The sequence below is a fragment of the Vulpes lagopus genome, chromosome 14, assembly GCF_018345385.1.
Source record: "Vulpes lagopus strain Blue_001 chromosome 14, ASM1834538v1, whole genome shotgun sequence".
NCBI lineage: Eukaryota > Metazoa > Chordata > Mammalia > Carnivora > Canidae > Vulpes > Vulpes lagopus.
The window spans coordinates 5,825,157-5,846,363 of record NC_054837.1 but is presented as its reverse complement, the minus strand read 5'-3'; the positions used below and the strand labels follow the sequence as shown (position 1 = coordinate 5,846,363).

General features: G+C 39.4%; 1 protein-coding gene across 2 annotated transcripts in view; it reads left to right on the top strand.

Annotated features, from left to right (window-relative positions):
• The window catches only part of ASAH2 (N-acylsphingosine amidohydrolase 2), a 74,683-nt gene extending 55,106 nt beyond the window's left edge, over positions 1-19,577 (top strand). Inside the window, exons 17-21 of one of the 2 annotated variants that reach the window (XM_041728961.1) lie at positions 2,621-2,716; positions 4,720-4,866; positions 10,099-10,158; positions 13,039-13,127; positions 15,366-19,577. In XM_041728961.1, the coding sequence (XP_041584895.1) occupies positions 2,621-2,716; positions 4,720-4,866; positions 10,099-10,158; positions 13,039-13,127; positions 15,366-15,555 (582 nt within the window). In that variant the 3' untranslated portion in view covers positions 15,556-19,577. The remainder of the gene's footprint in view (positions 1-2,620; positions 2,717-4,719; positions 4,867-10,098; positions 10,159-13,038; positions 13,128-15,365) is intronic. The other variant, XM_041728962.1, reaches the window with a different exon arrangement.
• The last annotated feature ends 1,630 nt before the right edge of the window (positions 19,578-21,207 follow it).

The window sequence follows — 21,207 nt, the reverse complement described above, 5'->3', positions numbered from 1 at the left end:
AGACAGAGGTTGCATTTGGGAGTTCTAGGTTTACCCTTTCCAAATTTGAGTCAAAATTCTCTGTGACTTCTACTTTTTCTGAACTAAATTATTTTGTCAGGGATACTGGTAATAAGCCTGAGTGGTGGCATGCTACCTCTGTAACCCTGCCCATAGTGCTTCTGGAGCCTGAAGTTTTTGTAGAACCTGGGAATATTGTCTCATTGATAGCTACTATTAATTGAATGCACTAGATAGGCACCTTGACAATGTTATCTTAAGTCATCTTCACAACAGCTCTGGAGTAGGGTTTTTTTTATATGTATGACAAAGATTAAGAAACACAGTCTCAGAGAATTGAGGGGAGGTAATGTTTCTTTGTTTGCAAATAGCACAGAAAGTAGCTCAAGTACTTTTTAATGGTAGTAGTTAAAACCATGGAAACAATCTAGGTTCCCACCATTTCTATTTGCTAACCTATCTGCTGGTGTATCTTGGCGGTCCACAGGGAGGCATTCAGCCTGCCTCTTGACAAATGGCCAGTGATGCCAGGAGTGGAGGCTGCCCTGCTGCCCTCTGTTGACTTTCCTGAAAGTCTCTGCTTTCCAGGAAATCCTATTGAATAAAGGTTCTTAATTGGGGTAAACTTGGATGGGACTAATTTTCATTAATCTATTTTTTCATTTCTCTTTAACTCTTGATTTAGAATTTCCTTCAGTTAGGAGTACAGATAACAAACGACAATATTAGCAGTACCTCTGACTTTGTCACAATAGGAACCCCAGATACTTTTTATATTACAGAGAGGGATTGCAGATTTGGAAGTAACTTCACTCTCATAGCTATTTTAAAATCACAGTAGTTATTAGATCGGCTATCAGATCTTGTTACTCAACAAAGAAGCACAAGCATTACTTGTTTAATAAAGAAAAACAAATATTATCCTATCACAAAATGGTTTATTATTGTTTGATTAAATATATTTCAGTCTAGGGGCACCTGGGTGGTTTAGTCGGTTAAGTGCCTGCCTTTGGCTCAGGTCACGATCTTGGGGTCCTGGAATCGAATCCCACATGGGGCTCCCTGCTCAGCGGGGAGTCTGCTTCTCCCTTTCCCGCTGCCCCCTCCACCCCTCACCATGCTTTCTCTCATTCTCTCTCTCTTGCTCGCTCTCTCTCACAAGTAAATAAGTAAAATCTTTAAAAAAAGAGTCCAGGGCACAAATAAGTTTAGGAACCCCTACAACCTCTCTCAGGGACATACTCCTGCAAGAGTTAATATTAATTAATCTATTCACTAATTCATTCAACAGAAACGTGTTGAGACAGATACTGTACTAGCCATGATCTGCACATAACAATAAGTAAAAATCTGTCCCTACCCTCAAGACTATTGGGATTTATGGTCTAGTGAAAGGCAGAGAAGAGCATGTAATCACATTTCTGTAAAAGGGATGCACAAGGTGATATGAAAACAAATAGAAAGTGTAGTAGTCTATATTGGGTGTTTGAGGTTAGAGGCTGGCAGATTTTCTGGAAGATGTAACATCTGTCTGAGTTCTTGAGAATGAATAGAGCTAGTCAGGGAAATATAAAGTGAGGGCCGTGTCCCATATTGAGGAAACTACACATGCAAAGGTCTGGGGGTGCTGAGTTAGTACCTTTGAAGGGCCATAATTCGTTGAGGGTAGTGAGACAGGGGACTAGTTCATGGGGAGGTTTTAGTTGATGGAGCATCTTTTTATGCTATACTACAGAGCTTTAACTCAACAAGGAAAGTTTTGGAAAACTGCAGTAGAATTCTAAAGAAGGAGTGTTATGATCAAGTTTTGATTTAGAAAGGTCACTAGGATGACATTGTAGAAAAATACATTGGAAGGACAAGTGTGGGGACAGAGCACTGATTAGGAAGTTGTAGTTATGACCTGGGTGAGAACCAAGAGTTTGGCCACAGTAAGATCAGGAGAGACAGAGAAAAATGAAAGAATTCAAGAGATGCCAAGTAATGGTAGTTCAGAGACTTCCAGGATATAGGATGGGGGAGAGGGAGGAGTCCAAGATGGCAGAAGGGTGTTATCCACTGGAATGAAGAATGTTGCAGGGCGAGCGGGTGTATTTGGAGTGATGAGCTCCACTTTAGTTTTGATGAGTCTGAGGTTCCTGTAGAACAACCAGAGGCTTGTAGTTCAGCTACAGGAGATGTATCTGGTTCTATTTTATAGCTGTATGGTGGTTAAATGTCCTTCTCCAGGCAGTATCATCACCACCCAATTTCTCCAGGAGTTACTGAGACTCATTTTCCCTCATTTTTTCCCTCCTGCTATGCTCCTTGAAGGCAAACATTTAAATTGCAAGTGCTTAAAATAGTCTTATGCTTAGGAGCTATTTACCTCTTTCAGATTAGATGGACTGATAGTCCAAGTGGCATGAACCGAGAAAACCCACTGCCTTTATCAAGTAATTGATGGTAGCCATTGACGTTCACTGGTAAATGGAAATGCCCACCACCTCTTGTCATAGTTAATCTTGAATTATGCCAGTTTGAATTATGTGAGATGTCCAACATCACCCCTCCCCTAAGATGCACCAAATGGATGGAGATATGCAGAACAGTGTAACACTCAGCCCTGTTTCTCCTGCAGGTTCAGCGGTACGAGGCAGCATCTACAATTTATGGACCACACACTCTGTCTGCTTACATCCAGCTCTTCAGAGCCCTTGCTAAGGCCATTGCTACGGTAATCAAAACTCATATGCATGTGTGTCTCAGGGTGGGGAGATGCAGAGGGATGCAAAAGAAAACCGTAGCTTCAAATGTCCAGTTTCTTTCAAAATCTTTATATTTAAAAAGTTTGTAGTCATGAAGTATTTCTAAGAAACGAAACTGATAGTAAATTCAGATACAGTTAACATCACTTGGTAGGGACAGCTTTGTTCACATACATGATTTCATATTATCCTCATAATCGGATCCCCGTGTGAAATGTGAAAGTATCATTTCCCCCCATTTTTCAGATGAGAAAATTGGTTTGAAGATGTAAGTCATCACACTTACTATAACTATAGCTGAGGGTTGAACCAGTGTTCTTCAGTCCTGGCCAGAGTCTCTGCAATCACTTCATGAGTTGAGCCGGTCATTCCTTGTGAGGTGCCCATTGCCCATATGGTAGCATCTCTGAAATGATTGCATCTTTCAATCAGAATAATTTTATGATTATGATTAGTAGCAGGTTTTTACTTTCTTGGTGGCTCAAAAATAATAGCAGTTGTTAGAATCACTAGAGGCTTAGAGGTGATGAAGTACAACCTTGGAATGCGTACACATTGCATCAACTTAGAATACATACAGCTTAGTAAGTTGTCTTAAAAGAACTCCACTGTGGACCTCTTCCTTTTGGCATGCAGTTATTAATGAAGCTGACTCTGGCGTCAGATTATGGGCCAATAGGCAAGATAAAGGGCTTAAAATCATAAACAAATCTTTATATAACACCATAGAGGCCCCAGTAAAGGCTGGGACACAATTATGGCAAGGACAACAGAGCCCTTTCAGAGAAAAAGCTTGATTATATTGGGTTGAAACAAATAATACAGCTACTTCGGTGGGTCAACACATTTGAATATTGGCAATTCCATATGTCTCTACCTAATTGCTGACCATATGAAGTTTCACTACAAGATGTCTACTTAGGTCATATTTTAATTGCCTGATTATTGTTTTATAGCATTCTTCTCAATTTTAGGTCTGGTCCTTTATTTTTCAAAGTAGAGCTGCTTTAATTTTCATCCTAAAAGCTGTAACTAGTTATAGAATATTCAGATTATATGGAAAAGTGTAAACCTATAACCCATCCCGAGAGATAGCAACTGTTTTTACTAGCATTATGCCTCTACATCTACCGTTCCTCCCATGGAAATAGAGCCTTCAAATTTTATAGTGATACTTAGGGAGAAAGTGTGATTCATTTTGTGGAAATTTGTGTCACAGTCAGTTTTATGTCTGTATCTAAGATTAGCGATGTGATCTCGAAAAAAACTACTGAGTATCTCCCAGCGTATGTTCCCATTTGTGAAGGGGGAATGCCAGGAAATAGATGTTATGGCTGCTGAAAAAGATTAAATTATTAAAGTGAGGGTTAGTGTACATTATGAAGGACTATTTAAAATTTGAGATTAGCCATTGTGATGATGCTATTATAAGTGACAAATGTGGAAAACATAGATTAAACCAGTCAAGGCACATGCCGATCTTAAGTTAAAAGTGTATTTATTATATTATTATATTTTTTAATTAGCGTAGAGAAGGACTTAGGGAGAAAAAAAAATTCTGGATAAGAAAGGCCCAACATTTTTTAAAAATTAAAAGAGTAATCACAGCGTCATGATACAGAGGCTTACCTTGTATTAGGCTTCTATCCAAAGTCAGACAGTTGAAAAACGGCTGTCCCAGAATCTAAACTTGTATAGTGTTTACACTCTGCTGGACTACGTGGTCTGGGGGAGTGAAAGTGTTGTCTATGACCCAAATTTTCCTCTAGTGACAAAAATTTAAATTGTACATCTAGACTCACATTTTAGCAAAGTTCCCCCACATTTTGTTAAAGCTGTTAGGTCTTGGAGAGAGGATGTGAGTGTGTGTGGATGTGTCCTTTAATGAAGGCATTTCTGGAAGGCGGGAGCTTGGGGAAAGGGGCTTTGACTCTACATTCTGTGCTTCCTAAGCCAATGCTCTCTGTTCTAGGACACAGTAGCCAACCTGAGCAGAGGTCCAGAGCCTCCATTTTTCAAACAACTGATAGCCTCACTAATTCCAAATATTGTGGATAGAGCGCCAATAGGCAAAACTTTTGGGGATGTTCTGCAGCCTGCGAAACCTACATACAGAGTGGTAAGGCGCACATAGAGATCTTGAAATCCTCCAGAAGCCTGTGTCTGGGGTTGAGGGAAAGATACTGTCTAATGTCAACACCTGCTTCTAATAATGCTGTAGACCAGCTGTTAGCAACGATAATTTTGACAACTGTTCTTAGCTCTGCAGAGCCTCTGCAAACATCAGAATGGGGAAATATTTATTTTTCAGGTGGTTGTGATGTAAAATCAAATCTCTAAAATCCAAATTCTTCTTTTCTTCTTAAATGGATGGTCATGGAACCCTTTGCTAAAGCTCAAAAAAGTCTCTTAAACCAAGGACAGGAAAAACACGTAGAAATTAAGTAGGACTTATACTATCGCTATTTTATATTGGTCTCGTGTCCCACAACATTGCTAAATCATTTATTAGTCCCAGTAGATTTTAGGTGGGGGATGTGGATTCCTTAGAGATTTCTACATATAAGTATCATGTCATTTGTGAATAAAAGCAAGCTCACTTATTTCTTTTTGGATTTCTTTTCTGGAGGCCTTTGATTTTTTTTTCCTTATTGCGCTGGCTGGAATCTCCAATACCCTGTTGAAGACCCACTGTAAGACTGGGCGTCCTTATCTCATTTCTAATCTTAGGAGGAAGAGTATTAATCAATCTTAAATGTGATATTTTCTTAAATATCAATTTCTTGATATCTTTCTTAAATATCAATCTTAAATATGGTATTTTCTCTAGGATTTTTGTAGATGCCTTTTATCAAGTTGAGAGAGTTCTCTTGTATGCCACTATTTTTTTTTTTTTTTTTGATGAAGAATGGGTGTTGGATTTGCTTCAAATGCTTTCATGTCTACTGAGGTGATTATGTAGGATTTTGTCTCTGATTCTGGTAATATAGTGTATGGCATCAGTTGATTTTCAGATGTTAAATAAATACCCTTTTGTGATAGCATAGCATCTTTTTTTAATCTGTTGTTGTACTTGGTTTGTTAATATTTTCCTGAAATTTTATACTCAAATCCATGAAGCAAATTTGTAGTCTTCTCTTCACGTGTTGTCTCCATTGCCTTTGATGTCAGGGAGAATGGGTTAGCAAGTGTTTCCTCCTGTATTTTCTGTAAGTGCATGGAAAATACTGATATTATTTCTTCTTTAAATATTCAATCAGTTTTATCAGAAAAGCCACATGGACCTTGGCTTTTCTTTATAACAGAATCTTTACTTACTACTCCAGTTTCTTTACTTATTATAAGCCTGTTAAATTTTTTTTTTGAGTCAATTATGTGTCTCTCTCAGCACTTAGTTTGTCTTGAGGAATCTGCATCTTTCTAAAAATTGACATCTTCCTGGGAATTTGCCTCTTTCATGTAAGGTGTCTAATTTGGGTAAAGTTTATGATATGTTATTACAATCCCTTTAATTTCTGTAGAGTCAATAAAGATGGCCCTTCTTTCTTCCTGATCTTGATCATCTTTGTCTTCAGAGAGCTAGGTTTTAGCTTCACTGATTTTATCTATTGTTTTTCTGTTTCAATTTCATGGATTTTTGCCCTGGTGTGTTATATTCTTCCTTCTGACTGTTTAGATTTTATTTTGCTCTTTTCATTTCTTAAGATGGAAGCTCAGGGTTTTTTTTTTTATGTTTTAGTGTACCATTTTTATTTCTCTGTTGATTTTTTTTACTATATATATATTTGATTATTTTCCTAGTAGCTGCTTTATGGACTTGAAAAGGAAAAAGAATTCTGATTTTCCTCTCCACACTATCCACTCTCAGGACTTCTGACCGCAGGTGTGTGGACATGTTCCCCACACCAAGCAATTCTCTGCAGACATCTTGGTGAATTCATCTGCAGAACTTGGTGTTCTATCATTCAATTCAATTCTGACACTATTTACTTGGGTTTGGCATCTACCTCACAGGTTAAGGGCTCACTCCCACAAGACTGTACCCCTCCACCTCCACTTCGTCACACACTTCAGATACCAATGGTGAATCTAAGTTGTCACCTCTGTTTCTGACTGATTGGCTACAAATTGAAGATTCCCATGAGCCACTCCCCAGGTTAAATAACTTGCTGGAACAGGCTCACAGAACTCAGAAAAACAGTTCACTTACTAGGTTATCAGTTTATTATACATGAATATAGCTCAGGAACAGCCCAATGAGGAGAAGGAGAGGGCAGGGTATGGGGGAAGGAGCCAAGGCTCCATGACCTCTCCGGGAAGGCCACCTCCCCAGCATCGCCATGTATTCACCAATCTAGAAGCTCTCTGAACCCCAGACTTTAGGGACTTTTATGGAGGCCTCATGACATAGGCATGGTTGATTAAACCATTGGCTGTTGATGATTAACTCAACCCCCAGTCCCTTTCCGCTCCCTGGAGATCAGGGAGTGGGACTTGATCATTCTAACTCTCTAATCACAAGGTCAATTCCCCAACTAGCCCTCACCCTGCTGTTACTCAGAAACCCTCAGCCACTGGTCATCTCATTAACATACAAAAAGACACACCATTTAGGGGATTCTAGGGGTTTTAGGAGCTCCGTGCCAGGATGTGGGGACTGAGACTACAAATAAATATCTTATTATGTCATAGGGATATAATATGCATCGCAACTAATTGCACCCTACTTCAATAAAATACTAACAATTCCAAAAAATATAAAAAGATTGCTCCAATATATCTATTTTTCCTTTCCCACACTTTGTGATATAAATATATATAAATGCAGTAATACAGTATTATAACTATTGTCTTATATAAGCTTACACCTTTTAAAATTTTTCTTTAAATTTATTTTTTAGCTTACACCTTTAAAATAGATTAAGAGAAGATATGGAAAAGTATGTTTATAGAATATTTTAAATTCAGTCCATATATTTACTTTTCTGGTGCTCTTTATTGTTTCTTAGGAATTAGAACTATTTTTACCATCTAGCATCATTCCCTTTCAGCATGAAGAACTTCCTTTAGTATTTTTGTAGGACAGCTCTGCTAACAAATTCTCTCAGGTTTTATTTAGCTGGAATGGCTTTATTTTCCTTTCTCTCTAAAGAATAGTTTTGTTGCATTCTTGGTTGAGAAATGTTTTTCTTTTATCACTTTGAGTGTGTTATCCTGTTGCCACTGTTCTTCTCTGACTCTCTAAAGAGAAGCCAGTTGCTAATCTTATTGGAGTTTCCCTGTAAGCAATGAACCATTTTTCTCTTACGGCTTCCAAGATTTTCTATTTGTCTCTGCCTGCCCCCAGTTTCCTACAATGTATCTAAATGCAAAGTGTTCTGTGATTATCCTGCTTGGGATTTATTGAGTTCCTTCCATTGGCAAGGTAACGTTGATCAAGTTTGGAAAATTTTCATCCATTCTTTCTTCAAATAGATTTTTCGTATATTTCTCTCTTTCCTTGAATTTTGGGACTTCTGGGACTTCTGGTTTGTGAATGTTGGTATATTTGACGCCCTCTTTGTTTCTGAGGTTCTAGCGATTTTCTTCACTTTTTTTCTGTCCATTCTTCAGATATAATAATTCATATTGATAAAATTCTAGTTCACTTACCCTTTCTTCTGTCTTCTCATATTTGCTATTAAACCCTTCTAGTGAATTTCTCATATAAGTTGTGATGTTTGGCTCTAGAATACCCAACCTGTTTTTTAAAATTACTTCTCTTCACTGAGGTTCTCTCAGTGATTTTAAGTCATTATCATCAGACTTTTCTTTAATTCTTTACAAATGACTTGTACTAGTTCTTAGAATATCTTTATACCAGCTGCTTTGAAGTCTGTGTCTGTTAAATACAACATCTGGGGACCCAGAAAGGCAGATTTGATTGGGCTTTTTTTCCCTTAATATGAGTGATATTTTCAGGTATGGATATCCCATAATATTTTGTTGTTGTTGAACACTGGATGTGTTTTGACATTGTCCCAATTCTTGATTCTAGCCTCATCTCCCCACCCTGGAGTTGTTTCCATTTGTTTGTTTGCTTGTTGAAAACTAGACTGGACAAAATTGTAAAGTCTGTCTCCCTTGCAGTGTGTGGCTACTGGGTCTGCTCAGTGTTTTTATTCTTGATTTTACTTTTAAATCTGGCTCTCAAGGGGTTGCCCTGTGATTACATAACTGAATGTTCAGCCACATATTGATCCCAGTATGTGCTTAAATGCTTCAGGGAGTAAGGGTTTCACTCTCTGCGATAGGTTCTTTTCCTGGCTTCAAGTGGTTCTCTTACTCACATGCAGAGTTGAGAGGAATCTCCTACAATCTCCAGAGTTCTCTTTCTGTGTGTGTAGCTCTCCTCTCTCTGGTATGTTCTTCTCTGTTACTCTACCTTGTGAACATAAGACTATTTGGCCGTCATGGACTTCCACATCTCTTCCTTAACTTAGCTTGACTGCCTGGCTTTGCTTGAGCTCTGCCTCCTTGTGCTGTGAACCACACCCTCTCCGGGCGTTGGGCTGGGGCAATTGCAGGGCTCATTTTGGCTGTTTCCTATCAGTCTAGGATCATTGTTTTCATTGATTGATTGTTCTCACTGCTCTGCTGTCTATAAAACCATGGTTTAATGCATATTTGTTCAGCTCTTTTATTTGTTTCAGGTGGGAAGGTAGATACACACCCTGTCATTCCACTTTGTGCAAATGTCAGTGCCAGTATAAGTCATTCGTGGAAAGCTTTGACTGTTTTTATTTGAATCCATCCATTTCCTGATTGTGCGTTGGAGGGAAGTATGAGACAGTATCAAAGACTAAAAAAAGCCATTTTTTTAAAAAAAATTATTTATTTATGATAGTCACAGAGAGAGAGAGAGAGAGAGAGAGAGAGAGAGAGAGAGAGAGAGAGGCAGAGACACAGGCAGAGGGAGAAGCAGGCTCCATGCACCAGGAGCCCGACGTGGGATTTGATCCTGGGTCTCCAGGATCACACCCTGGGCCAAAGGCAGGCACCAAACCGCTGCGGCACCCAGGGATCCCAAAAAAAGCCATTTTAATGCACTGTCTTCATCGATATCTGAATGTACTGAAAGCAAACTCATTGGCAAAAAAATCCTTGAGTAACTTCTCAGCCAAAAATTCCTTTGTCCATTGTGGCAAGGATATGTTCTCTAGAATTCTCAGAAGATAACTCACTTGATTAGATGGGATAGAATCCATACAGGTGCCCAGAATCCTAGAACATTTCATAAATCATGGCCCAAATATGAGCATAGCAAAGATTACTTTTACTTAAAACTCATCAAATGAGTTTCTATTTTAAGGGAGAAGTTGCTGAAGTGACGTTCGTAGGCGCTAACCCGAAGAATTCAGCAGAAAACCAGGTAAGAATCAATGATTCTTTTTATAGATTTTAAATCCACCTTTTAGTTTTTATTTGAATATCCTCATAGAGGTTAACAACATGATGATAAAATGTCCCAACTTGCTTTTCATCTTATTTTTTAGGTGTGGGGAAACTTTCAGTAGGAAGAGTAATGTGGAATTCAGTCTGGGGGGAAATAAGGCATAGGAAACCTTTAACTGGGTCTGCTTAGGATCACATATTGCACAAAGCATAGAGAGCTACACTGTCTCTTGAGAAGATACAAATTTGAATATAATCCCACTTATGTATCCCAATTTAGAAACTTGACTAAATTTGGTAAAATAATTAAAGGGCCACGAATGAAGTATATCTTTGGTTCCTTCCTACTCCCATTTTGGTTTCTCTCTTCCTCCAGCACCATAGCATCTGGTCCTGCCCCCAGTGTTGCAGACTGATCATGGACCCCTAGGGGATGCTCCTGGCTCAGAGCCCTGGCCCATGTACTTTGCTTTATCTTGCACTTGCCATTTCCTAACTCTTTATTGCTGCCACTAATTGGGTATTTATTAATCTTGAGAAATAACACAAGGAATACATGTTCATGTGTAAACAGATAATATAGAAGTGCTTAAAATAGAACATAAAAGTACCTCTCTTTCCATAAACCTTCCTAGAGGTAATAATTGTTCACAGTTTGTTATATCATTTCATACGTTATTGTATTGATCATATATAAAGTATACATATGTAATGGAGCTATTAATGAAACGAATTAATTTTACTCCTCTGTAACTCCTTTAGAATGTTCTTATAACTGGGGCAACTGGGTGGCTCAGTCAGTTAAGCATTCGACTCTTGATTTCTCTTAGGTCATGATCTCAGGGTCATGAGATCGAGCCCCACATTGGGCTCCGCACTTGATGTGGAGCCTGCTTAAGATTCTCTGTCTCTCCCTCCCCCTCTGTAATCCCTCACTCTCTCTCTCTCTCTCTAAAAAAAGAGAGAGACAGAGAATGTCCTTACAACTACACAAGCAATAGGTAGACATATTCCAGTTGTAAAAATTAAAATAATAAAGAAATGAGTAGAAGCAAAAGAGAGTAAGTATACAAAAGTGATTTCAAAGTCAGATTTTTTAGTATGGCCGAGGATGTATTCACTCTATCCCTCAGCCATTCTTCCCAGAGACCATAGTTACTTACAACTCCAGACACCTTTCTCCCAAATGAACCTTCCATTTCTGTTCGTTGAAATATCATTCTTGCTGTGATAACAATGGTGGCGATATGACGTTGTCAGACATGACACTGGGGAAAAATGTTCCACTGCCTTGGAAAGTCCACATGCACCTGTTTAATTTCTCTAGGCAGTCAAACTACACCATAATATTGCATGTTTGTAGCATTGTTTTCTGAAGGTATCAACGTGTTATAGCAAAACTGCAGGATTAGATGTCCTTTGATATCCTTTGGGTGGAGAAATATCGTCATCATTGCTGCCTTGGAAAAGCAGGAGAACAAAATGCTTAAAGCACTGTAACAAGAATAGAATTGATTTCTAAGAGTGCCCTGGGACTTGGCATGCAAAAATTTCCACTACCTCTTATTATTAGTAATCCTCAGCACTATTTATTGAAAGTTTACCCTTTGCAGGCAGCAGGTGAAGTGCTTTACATACATTATTACATCAATCTCATTTAATCCTCACTGCTATCCGTTGGCTTATATATTATAGTCTTCATTTTACAGATGAGGAAACTGAAGCTTAGAAAGACTAAGTAACTTGTATTAATTAATTGTGTATCATGTAGAGATTAGGATTGAGAGGCGGGAAAGGATAGTCACATAATTCACATATGCACTGGTCTAGACTTGTTATCTGGTCTACACTTTAGACCTGTGTGCAAGGGCTCACTCAGTCTCCTCCTCCATATATAACCTCCCCAGTGTCATTCTGCCCTGAGTGGCCAGAAACTGTTCTCTTTACAAGTCACCATCATAATGAAAGCTTTATTGAATATAACCTATCGGTTGAGTAGTTAGAGTTTTAAATAATCCCATGCCCCACTGGAAGTAAGTGATCTGAAGCAAAGTTTTATTTGAACACCTCTAAGTGACAGGTATAAAGGGCCGTAATGGATAAAAGTGAATTAGACACAAATCTTGCCTTTAAGGGCCCACAGTCCAAAGATTTCTGAGGGAAATTGAGATTTATGACCTCTGTGTCTTTTAATTTGTTATATTATTCAAATCTTTGGTTTATTTGACATGTAATTCTTGGTCTCAACTGAATTATTATAGCAATTTTCCAATGGGAAAAATAAAACCTGTTTTTGATGTGCTTTCTAGGAATCCATTATGACAATATATAGGGATTGCTTTTAGCACCCCAGGACAGGGAAGATTTATGCATCCTTGTCAATTCTTTCACTTGGGAGGTATATTTACTAATAATTCATTTACCCAGGGAAGGAAAGATGAAGAAACTCTCCTGTTTTCTCTCCTAAGTCTTGAGGTGACTAGAGAAAGTCTTGGAATATAGATCAATAAACATGTCATGAAAGTTTTGACTTATGCCTTTTTAAAAATCTCAAATTTTATTCTATCTCTTCTCTGCCCTCATTTGCAAAATTTGCTATCAGCTCTAAAATTATGATCATTGAGTTTTCTAAAATAAAAATAAAAATAAAAAAGGTCATGGTGTGCCTAGATAAATTAACATTCTGAAGACATTGCCAGAATGTAAAGAGAAGTGCCTAGGCATTTGGATGAAATTCTAATACATTTTCAACAAGACATTGGCAGATTAGCCTGCAGTCCACAAGGGATGTATTTACAGACAAGTTCCTTCTAGGACTGGGCAAGGGGTCTCATCAGTTATATTAATTGCATTTCAGACCCATCGGACCTTCCTCACTGTCGAGAAATACGAGGCCACATCAGCAACATGGCAGATAGTGCATAATGACGCCTCCTGGGAGACTCGGTGAGCATGTCTGTTGGATGTTTTGTCTTTCAAGCCTTGACAACAGTTGGTTAGTAATGCAGGGAAGACAAATGGGAAGCCTGGCTCAATGCATGATATTAATGATATCAAGTTCCTAAGGAGCCTTCTGGCCATATTTAGTTGATTTATTAGACTTCATTTTGATTCTGTTTTTCTGCAGAACAGTGTGGTGTGTGCTTCTGGAAGATTAGGTGCTAATGAGGTTACAGCCTCCATTTTTGTAAACATCTGTTAGTTGTTTGTTTTTTTTCCACAGCCACAGACATTACCCCTAAAGGCTGGCTAGTCAGTCTTCCTGCAAACTGGCTGAAAGGCACACTGGGGTGGAGGTGTCGCTATGACTCTACAGAGCCTGACATTCTTTCTGGGAAAAACACGAGTCTATACGCAAAGTGCACTGAATGTGTATAGGGGGTCAATGATTCTTCACTGGAGTCACTGAAAGATGGCTGGAGTGCTATCTCTTCCTGACTCAAGGAAGGAAGGCAGGAATTTGCCGATGGAGATCCCTCAGAGAGGCATATCTCTGTGCCTTTTGTTACCAAGTACCTGAGCTGAATACAGATTTTAAAGTTTTGAAAATGTGTCCGAAGTAAGAAAAACTTTCTGCTCCCTAGTTTATATATTTCACACTCCATGACAAATGGGCAAAATTTTTGGCAATTTGTGTCTAATTCAGATTGCCTTCAATTACGTGATGGGTTCTGTGTTGGTTTGCTTCCCGTGGTTAACTGAAAATCAAAGTTTGACCATGCTGTGGCCCCTTTGATAGTCACACATAAATAAGGGTGTACATTTTCCTCTAATCTTTAGGACATAGGTCATTTTTAAACAAATAATAAATATATATTTATTATTAAAATAGGCATAGGTCATTTTTAAACAAATAATAAATATATATTTATTATTAAAATAAGATTCTACAGATAATTTAAAAAGAGGGATGATTTTTTTTTTAAAGCCCCAAATCAGAATAGCAGTAAACACTGAGGACATGGATAGACCTCGGTCTGGTTCACCAGCAGCAGCATTGTCACCTCTGTCATGAGATCACTGGGCCCATCATTGAAAAACGCAGCATGTTGAGAACACTGTCTCTGCCCAGAGCAGTCACTCTCTACACAAGTGGGGACATCAGTCAGCCAGTCGTATCTTACTTCCCCAGCAGAGTATCTGACCTCCTTGGTGGCGGTCTGCAAGGACCCACGTGACCTGACTCCATCTGTTTCTGTAAGCTCAACCACTGTGCCACTGGGCACTAGGCCCTGATCCTACCAGCCTGCATTCTGTTCCTCCGCTACACCACGGGTTTTCCTGCTGGAGCCACTTTGCATCTCTGTTCCTCTTTCCTGGAATGTCTTTCCTCTGAGCATGTGTGGGTTCAGGTGAACAGCACCTCCTTAGAGATACCTCTGCCTTACTTTGTTCATTTCACTTTACACTTTTAAGATCACTTGCTGATTTACCTGTTTATTGCCTGTCTTCCCCCCTTGTCCTTGGGGTTGGGGAGAGCATAAGCTTTGGGCCATGTCTGTCTTGCTCAGCACTGTATCCTCACATCTCTAGAATAGAGTCTGGCACATGCACTCATTAAGTATATATTTTTAACAAATGAATCTTGATGGGAATAGAGCTGTCAGTTGACACAGAGGATGATAAGGGTGGAAGGAATGCTCTAGCAGAGCAGGGGACATCCTGTATTCTGAGTATCAGGTGAGGAAGGCTTCCCGGGATGGATAGTGTCTGGGTAGTTAGAAAGATAGAACGAGTGAAACTATTTCTACAAATGGCTATTTCTCCTTCTTCTTCTTCTTCTTCTTCTTCTTCTTCTTCTTCTTCTTCTTCTTTTTCTTCTTTCTTCTTCTCCTTCTTCTCCTTCTTCTCCTTCTTCTCCTTCTTCTCCTTCTCCTCCTCCTCCTCCTCCTCCTCCTCCTTCTTCTTCTTCTCCTTCTTCTTCTTCTTCTTCTTCTTCTTCTTCTTCTTCTTCTTCTTCTTCTTCTTTTCTTCCTTTTTCAAATGGCTATTTCTTAAAGGGTCTCTTCTAGAAAGTAAGTTCCTGTCCCTGTTTTGTTCATTGCTGTATTCTCGCTATTGAGGATAGCACCTTGCTTATGGTGGGGACTCCCTGAATATTCATATAGTGAATAATCACACATTCTTCTAATCACACGTATTTAAGAGTAAAATCTGATTGGTTTGTCTGTTTCCTCCCAACAGTTTCTATTGGTACAAGGGATTGCTGGGTCACAGCAATGCAACGATACAATGGCATATTCCAGATACTGCCCAGCCTGGAATCTACAGAATAAGATACTTCGGACACAATCGGAAGCAAGACTTTCTCAAGCCAGCGGTCATACTTCCATTTGAAAGCACTTCCTCTGCCTTTGAAGTAGTAACTACTTAATGACAACTGATAATTCATTTAAAGAGCAGCTATACTCTATAATTTATAAAAATGATTTCATATGAATGTAAATGATGACGGTGACCTCTTTGATTGTCCCTGTTTGGGGACAGATAGTTGACTGCAAATGGGACAGAAAGGTGTGTGTGTGTGTGTGTGTGTCCCGTTCATCTGGCACTAGCAGCTTTACACCTGGTGCTTCTAGAACCTAATGCATGAGTTCCCTCCAGGCCTTGCTGTTGTTTGAAGGAACAGTTCCCCTCAATATGAAGCCTCTGGAAAGTGAGTGAGAGTGGTTGAAGATGTGTGAACAATGGTAAAACTATTTATTTATAGAGTTATTGAATGTTAGTGCTGGGAAAGTTTAGAGATTGTGTACTTCGCTTCTTTATTCTGCCGATGGGAGCAATGAAGTTTCATGGATTTAAGATTAATGAAGGCTACGGGACCTTCCCCCGCTGCGTCACTTAAAAATATATTATATGCACATTGACCATTAACGTATCAGCCCAATTAGAGAAAATGACTGTGGAAATTAATATGCCAGCTTCTCTGTATTGAGCACAGCCTCTCAAAGCAACCACCGTGGAGGCTACGTGCGTGATCCAGAGCCGTTCACGCTGGTAAATTACTGCTGACATTGCCTTCGGAGGTCAATTACAAGAAAGTCAGACTTTTAATATTTTGATCAAGTCTTGTGTTTCCCTAAGTGCCCTTAACCCTCCGAATTGTGTTTCCTATTCCCAAGACTGGTTCTGAGTGATTTTGACTATTTTCAATGATTGCATTCACTCCCAAAACACAAGCTTTGCCATTAGTGTAGATATTAAAATGAAAATGTTACTGGATTGGAAGGGGATCCTCAAAGAGCAAACTCTAAATTCACTTATCTGTTCTTTTATCGCTCACTTACTCGTGGACTCGTTCAATCACAGAATTTTTATCCAGACCTGTGTACCCAGCATCGTGCTAGCGCCTGGCCTTGATAATTACCGTGATCATATTTGGGATGAATGTGTAAGAATCAAAAGGGGACTATTTTGAAGGAGAAAATTCAGTACATAAATTCAGTATACTCAGTTCAGTATATAAACTCTAGAAGGCATTTAAAAGGCAGTAATCTTCAAGTTCTAGCTCACATATATAATCTGTGTCGGGTGCTCCCATATGGGGGGAAAGAGACTCCAGATACTTTGGAAAAAGTTGTTTTCATAGTTATTTGGGGGCCTTATGAACTACCCTGCCCAATGTCTGGAAGAATGAGATACGGCAGTCGAACATTGATTGCCCAGAAGTACCAATTCCATTTAAAATGATCCAAGTTAATGAGGAGCTAGCTCCTAGGCTACCAAGTAAATTTCCAAAAACCAAGTCATGCTTTTCTTGTATGTATATAAAAGCATTAGCATTTTAGGGGGAAAAAATCAACCTTTATTTCAAAAACAAACTTGAAATCTTGAAAACGATAATGATACTGAGCACAACAATACCAGCACTCATTTATGTGTGACTGAACATGCTTTATCACATTGGAATGGACCTGGAACACTTTTTGATGGACCAGGGTTCTGGTTCTGGGGAGTTAACTGCTGGAGAATTAGCTAAGCAGGATTCCAAAGAGTACTGATCATTTTTCCTAAGGACACAGTGTTTAATCTAACAATTCAGAGGCTTCAGAAGAGGAGAGAATTCTGAAAGTAGTTGGCCTTAAATTCTATTAGAACTTATGATAAGACTTTAAAAAGTATTTTGCATGATTCAAAAGAGTTTTTGAATTATTTTTCACTACCTCCATGCCCCCCACTGATGTTCTTCAGTGGGCCTGTGATTCCCTGTTGTTTACTTGCAACTGTGCCAAGCCAGACAAAGCATTGCCTTGGTGCTATCCTTCTGCACCAACCCTCTACCCACCAGTACTCCTGGCCCCAAATCACCCACAGAAGCATGTGTGCCCCCTCGCTGCTATCTCTTCCAACCCATGCAGTTCCATTTCTGCAGTTTGTATGACAATAAGGCCAGATCCTGCATGATAGAAACCATAGCTAGCCACTTATGCTTTAAGGAACACCAGAGGGAGGCAGATCTGACCTGTTAATATACAAACCTAGATCCAAGCTGTGTTTGGGGCTGCTGCTGGGAGTGGCTCATTGGAGCCAAACCATGTGGAGAAAGCTACTGAAATTGCAGGAGGATATGGGGGCAAGGAGTTTGGTTGGTGGGAGGACACTTCTGCAGAAGGTCTTGTGTTTCATGTCAAAGTGTCTGGTGTTCTGTTTGTTGTCCTCTGTCCACTCTGGTTTTAAGGATGCTGTGACTTCGTCAGAAAGTACTGAACGATCCCTCTGTATTTTTTCAATGAGTATTATGTAAAATTGCTAATACGAAATATAATATTTAATAAATTAGTGAGTACAATCGGGAATGTATGTTCTACTGAGAAGTGATATGGATGAATGAATGCTTGTTTTGCTTTTGAAGAGATGGAATGAATGGTACTGGATTCGTACTAGAATGACGTACTGGATGTACGTCAGGCTGGAAAGTGATATGAATGGCATCTGTAAGTGGCCACCCGAACACAAGGGATCCACTTCATCAGGTCCTTCCTGCCCTCTGAAGATTTATTCCTGCAAAATACATATGTTTGAACATTTTTTATTAATAGGGCAACTGAGAGTTTCCGAGGCAGGTAATAATTCATAAAATTATTTCATGAGCCAGGTATGATTATAGACGACAAGAATGAATGTGTTTGTGAATATCCTTCTCTGATTTACCCTCTCATGCTTCTTCTCCAGTGTAGGCAAACACTGTCCTCTTCTAATGTGAGCACATGGATTTCATCTTTAGCCAAAATATTTCATCATTAGATGACCCTCTCGTGTCTTTAATTCTTCAAATAATGATCTTTGTCTCCTGGGTATCCCTATCCCACATGCTGGTTTACACTGGCTTGTGGAATATCATGTCTTATATGATGCCACAGAGGAAAGTTTGCGTGTTCCTTACATGACTAGTTGGAATGTGTTCAGCTGCAAGTAACAAAATATTCCTGATAAGCAGGGGTCCAAACACTAGAGACATTGACAGTCGCACATAGCCATTCATCTTAAGGTGACCAAGTCTGGTTTCCTACAACCATTCCACGACGTCACTGGCTTTTTTTCTTAACTTACTAACTTTAATTCTCAAGCTTGTTGCCTCAGTCTAGAGAGAGCCACCTCATGTCTTCCAGCAGCAAGAAGGAAGAGGAGAGTTCCCAGAATCCCTTTTTTGGAAGGTAAAAGATATGTAGTAGGATCCCAAGTAGAATTTCCCCTTGCATCGTGTCCACAGTTGGGTCACATAGCTTCAAGGGAATCTGAGAAAGAGAATATTTGGCATTTTCTGCCCCTAGAGGGGGAGGAAAGTTCTGATCAGCAAGGAAAAAAGGATGGTGCAGGTAGCTGCTCTGTGAGCGTGTCAGCAGACTCTTTGTGAACAGCCCTCCCAGTTACCATGATAGGCAAACAACATGAAATGCATATCCTACTTAATAACTTTTTGAAATAATTAGCACTTTTTCCATCTTAACAAATCTGTTTTAGGAAAGAGCACATCTTGGAACCTTGATGACTTGCTCTCTACACTGCAAAACCTATGCATTCATTCAGCAAATTTATATGCAGCACCTATATTTTCTCTGGGCATTGTGCTAACCCCTAAGGGCACAGTCATGATCAAGACAGAGCAAGTTCTTGCCATCAAGGAACTTAGAGTTTTACTAGGAGAAGCAGACAGGTACACAGGCGATTCCGGACAGAGTGACCCATACTGCTGCCAGGCGGTTAGATATGGCACCTTATATGGTCTTGGGGATATTACAGGAGGTTTCCTGGAGAAAATAACATCTAAGCTGAGACCCAAAGGATATTAACTAGAAGAAAGGTAATGGTGGGGCAGCCCCCGTGGCCCAGTTGTTTAGTGCTGCCTTCAGCCCAGACGTGACCCTGGAGACCGGGGATCGAGTCCCACGTCGAGCTCCCTGCACGGAGCCTGCTTCTCCCTCTGCCTGTGTCTCTGCCTCTCTCTCATGACTCTCATGAATAAATAAATAAAATCTTTTTTTTTTAAAGAAAGATAATGGTGTGTGTGTGTTTGTGTGTGTGTGTGTGTGTGTGTGTGTGTGTGTGTGTTTACATGCATTGGTGCAGGATGACTACCTTTTTCAGGTAAGCGGAATATCAAATAGTTTACCAAGGCTGTAGTTATAGTACAGGGAGGAATGGTCAGAGATGTAGCACTGAGCTTCATCTTCATAAATAGCAATTTGGTGTTATAGTCATGGTAGCATTTTCCCCCTTAAGAACCTTCACTTATGGCATGAATGGGCTCGAATGTACTTTCCCTTTGCTAAACTAATAAGACACATTATTTTATAACTAAAGAAATGGATTTTGGTTCCCAGTCTCCAGTGACATTGGATATCACCATTCTGTCTTCATAGGCTGTAACCGTTTCTTGGAATTGGATTTATTGATAGTTCTTTTGCTTCTGTCCATCTCATGTTTCCAAATCTTGATTTTTCTTTCACCTTTTTTATGCCTACTAAGTGGGTGAGTATAGCCAATAAAGACCAGTCTCTCCCTTTAGATGGAGTTCAGTGTTCCAGCCTACATCTTGTAAGTGCTTATTAATACTAAAAAACTGACCCAGCCACATAAACTTCAGAATACTTTGGTGTACATAATTTCAAGTTATCAGAGACCAAGCCCGTATTGATATTTTTCTCGCCGTGTTTTAGGATAATGAGCAATCCAGAAACCTGGGATATTGGCTTAACACTAGCAGAAGAAAACAAACCTACCGCCCCACTCTCTGGATCTCCACTCCCAGGAAAGATCGACATGGACACATTCCCTGTTCTATTGGAGCATCCTTATTCAATACAAGAGCAGGGTAAGCTAAATGAACATAAGAACTTAACATCCCAGCCATTATAACTTTGGAAAAAAGTCCAACATGGGCCCACACATTCCTAAGTGGAATTTCAATAAACTAGCGTGTATGATTTTATAAAGTTGGTGCCACCACAGTGAGGAGAGTAAGTACTTTGAATGTGTTTCTGAAACTATGGATAGTGTTGTGCTGACCCATTGCCACTCTTTTTCTCTTAGCCTCAAGTCCACAGATACAAAATATCTCAGGGGACAAAGGGGTAGCTTTTAACCATGGGACATACGTGAGAAGTTGTATAATGTGAAAGAAAGAACCTAGGTTTTGAAGTCTGGTCAACTTGGATTGGATTATATCTGTGACCTTGGGAGAGTCACTGAACATCCCTGGTTTATAAAATGGTGTAACAATAATGCCCTTCTATGGTTGATATGGGGTTGTAGAATTTAATGGTTAAGAGAGAAAGCTCACTGGAAACTGATTGGAAGCAAATTCTGGAGACAAGTTGGTTCAAATCTCAGTAATGTACTCAATTTCTTAAAGTCCCAGTTTCTTCGTGTAATGCATCTTAATTTCTTAATGTATTGATGAGAACAATACAAGCATAATTAAATTTTTAGTTTCTGAGATTAGAATAAGGTAGAGTTGTTGGCAGAGTATCTGATGTATGGAATATGCTTAATTTATTTATTTAGCTGTTAATTAACTTAGCTGTCA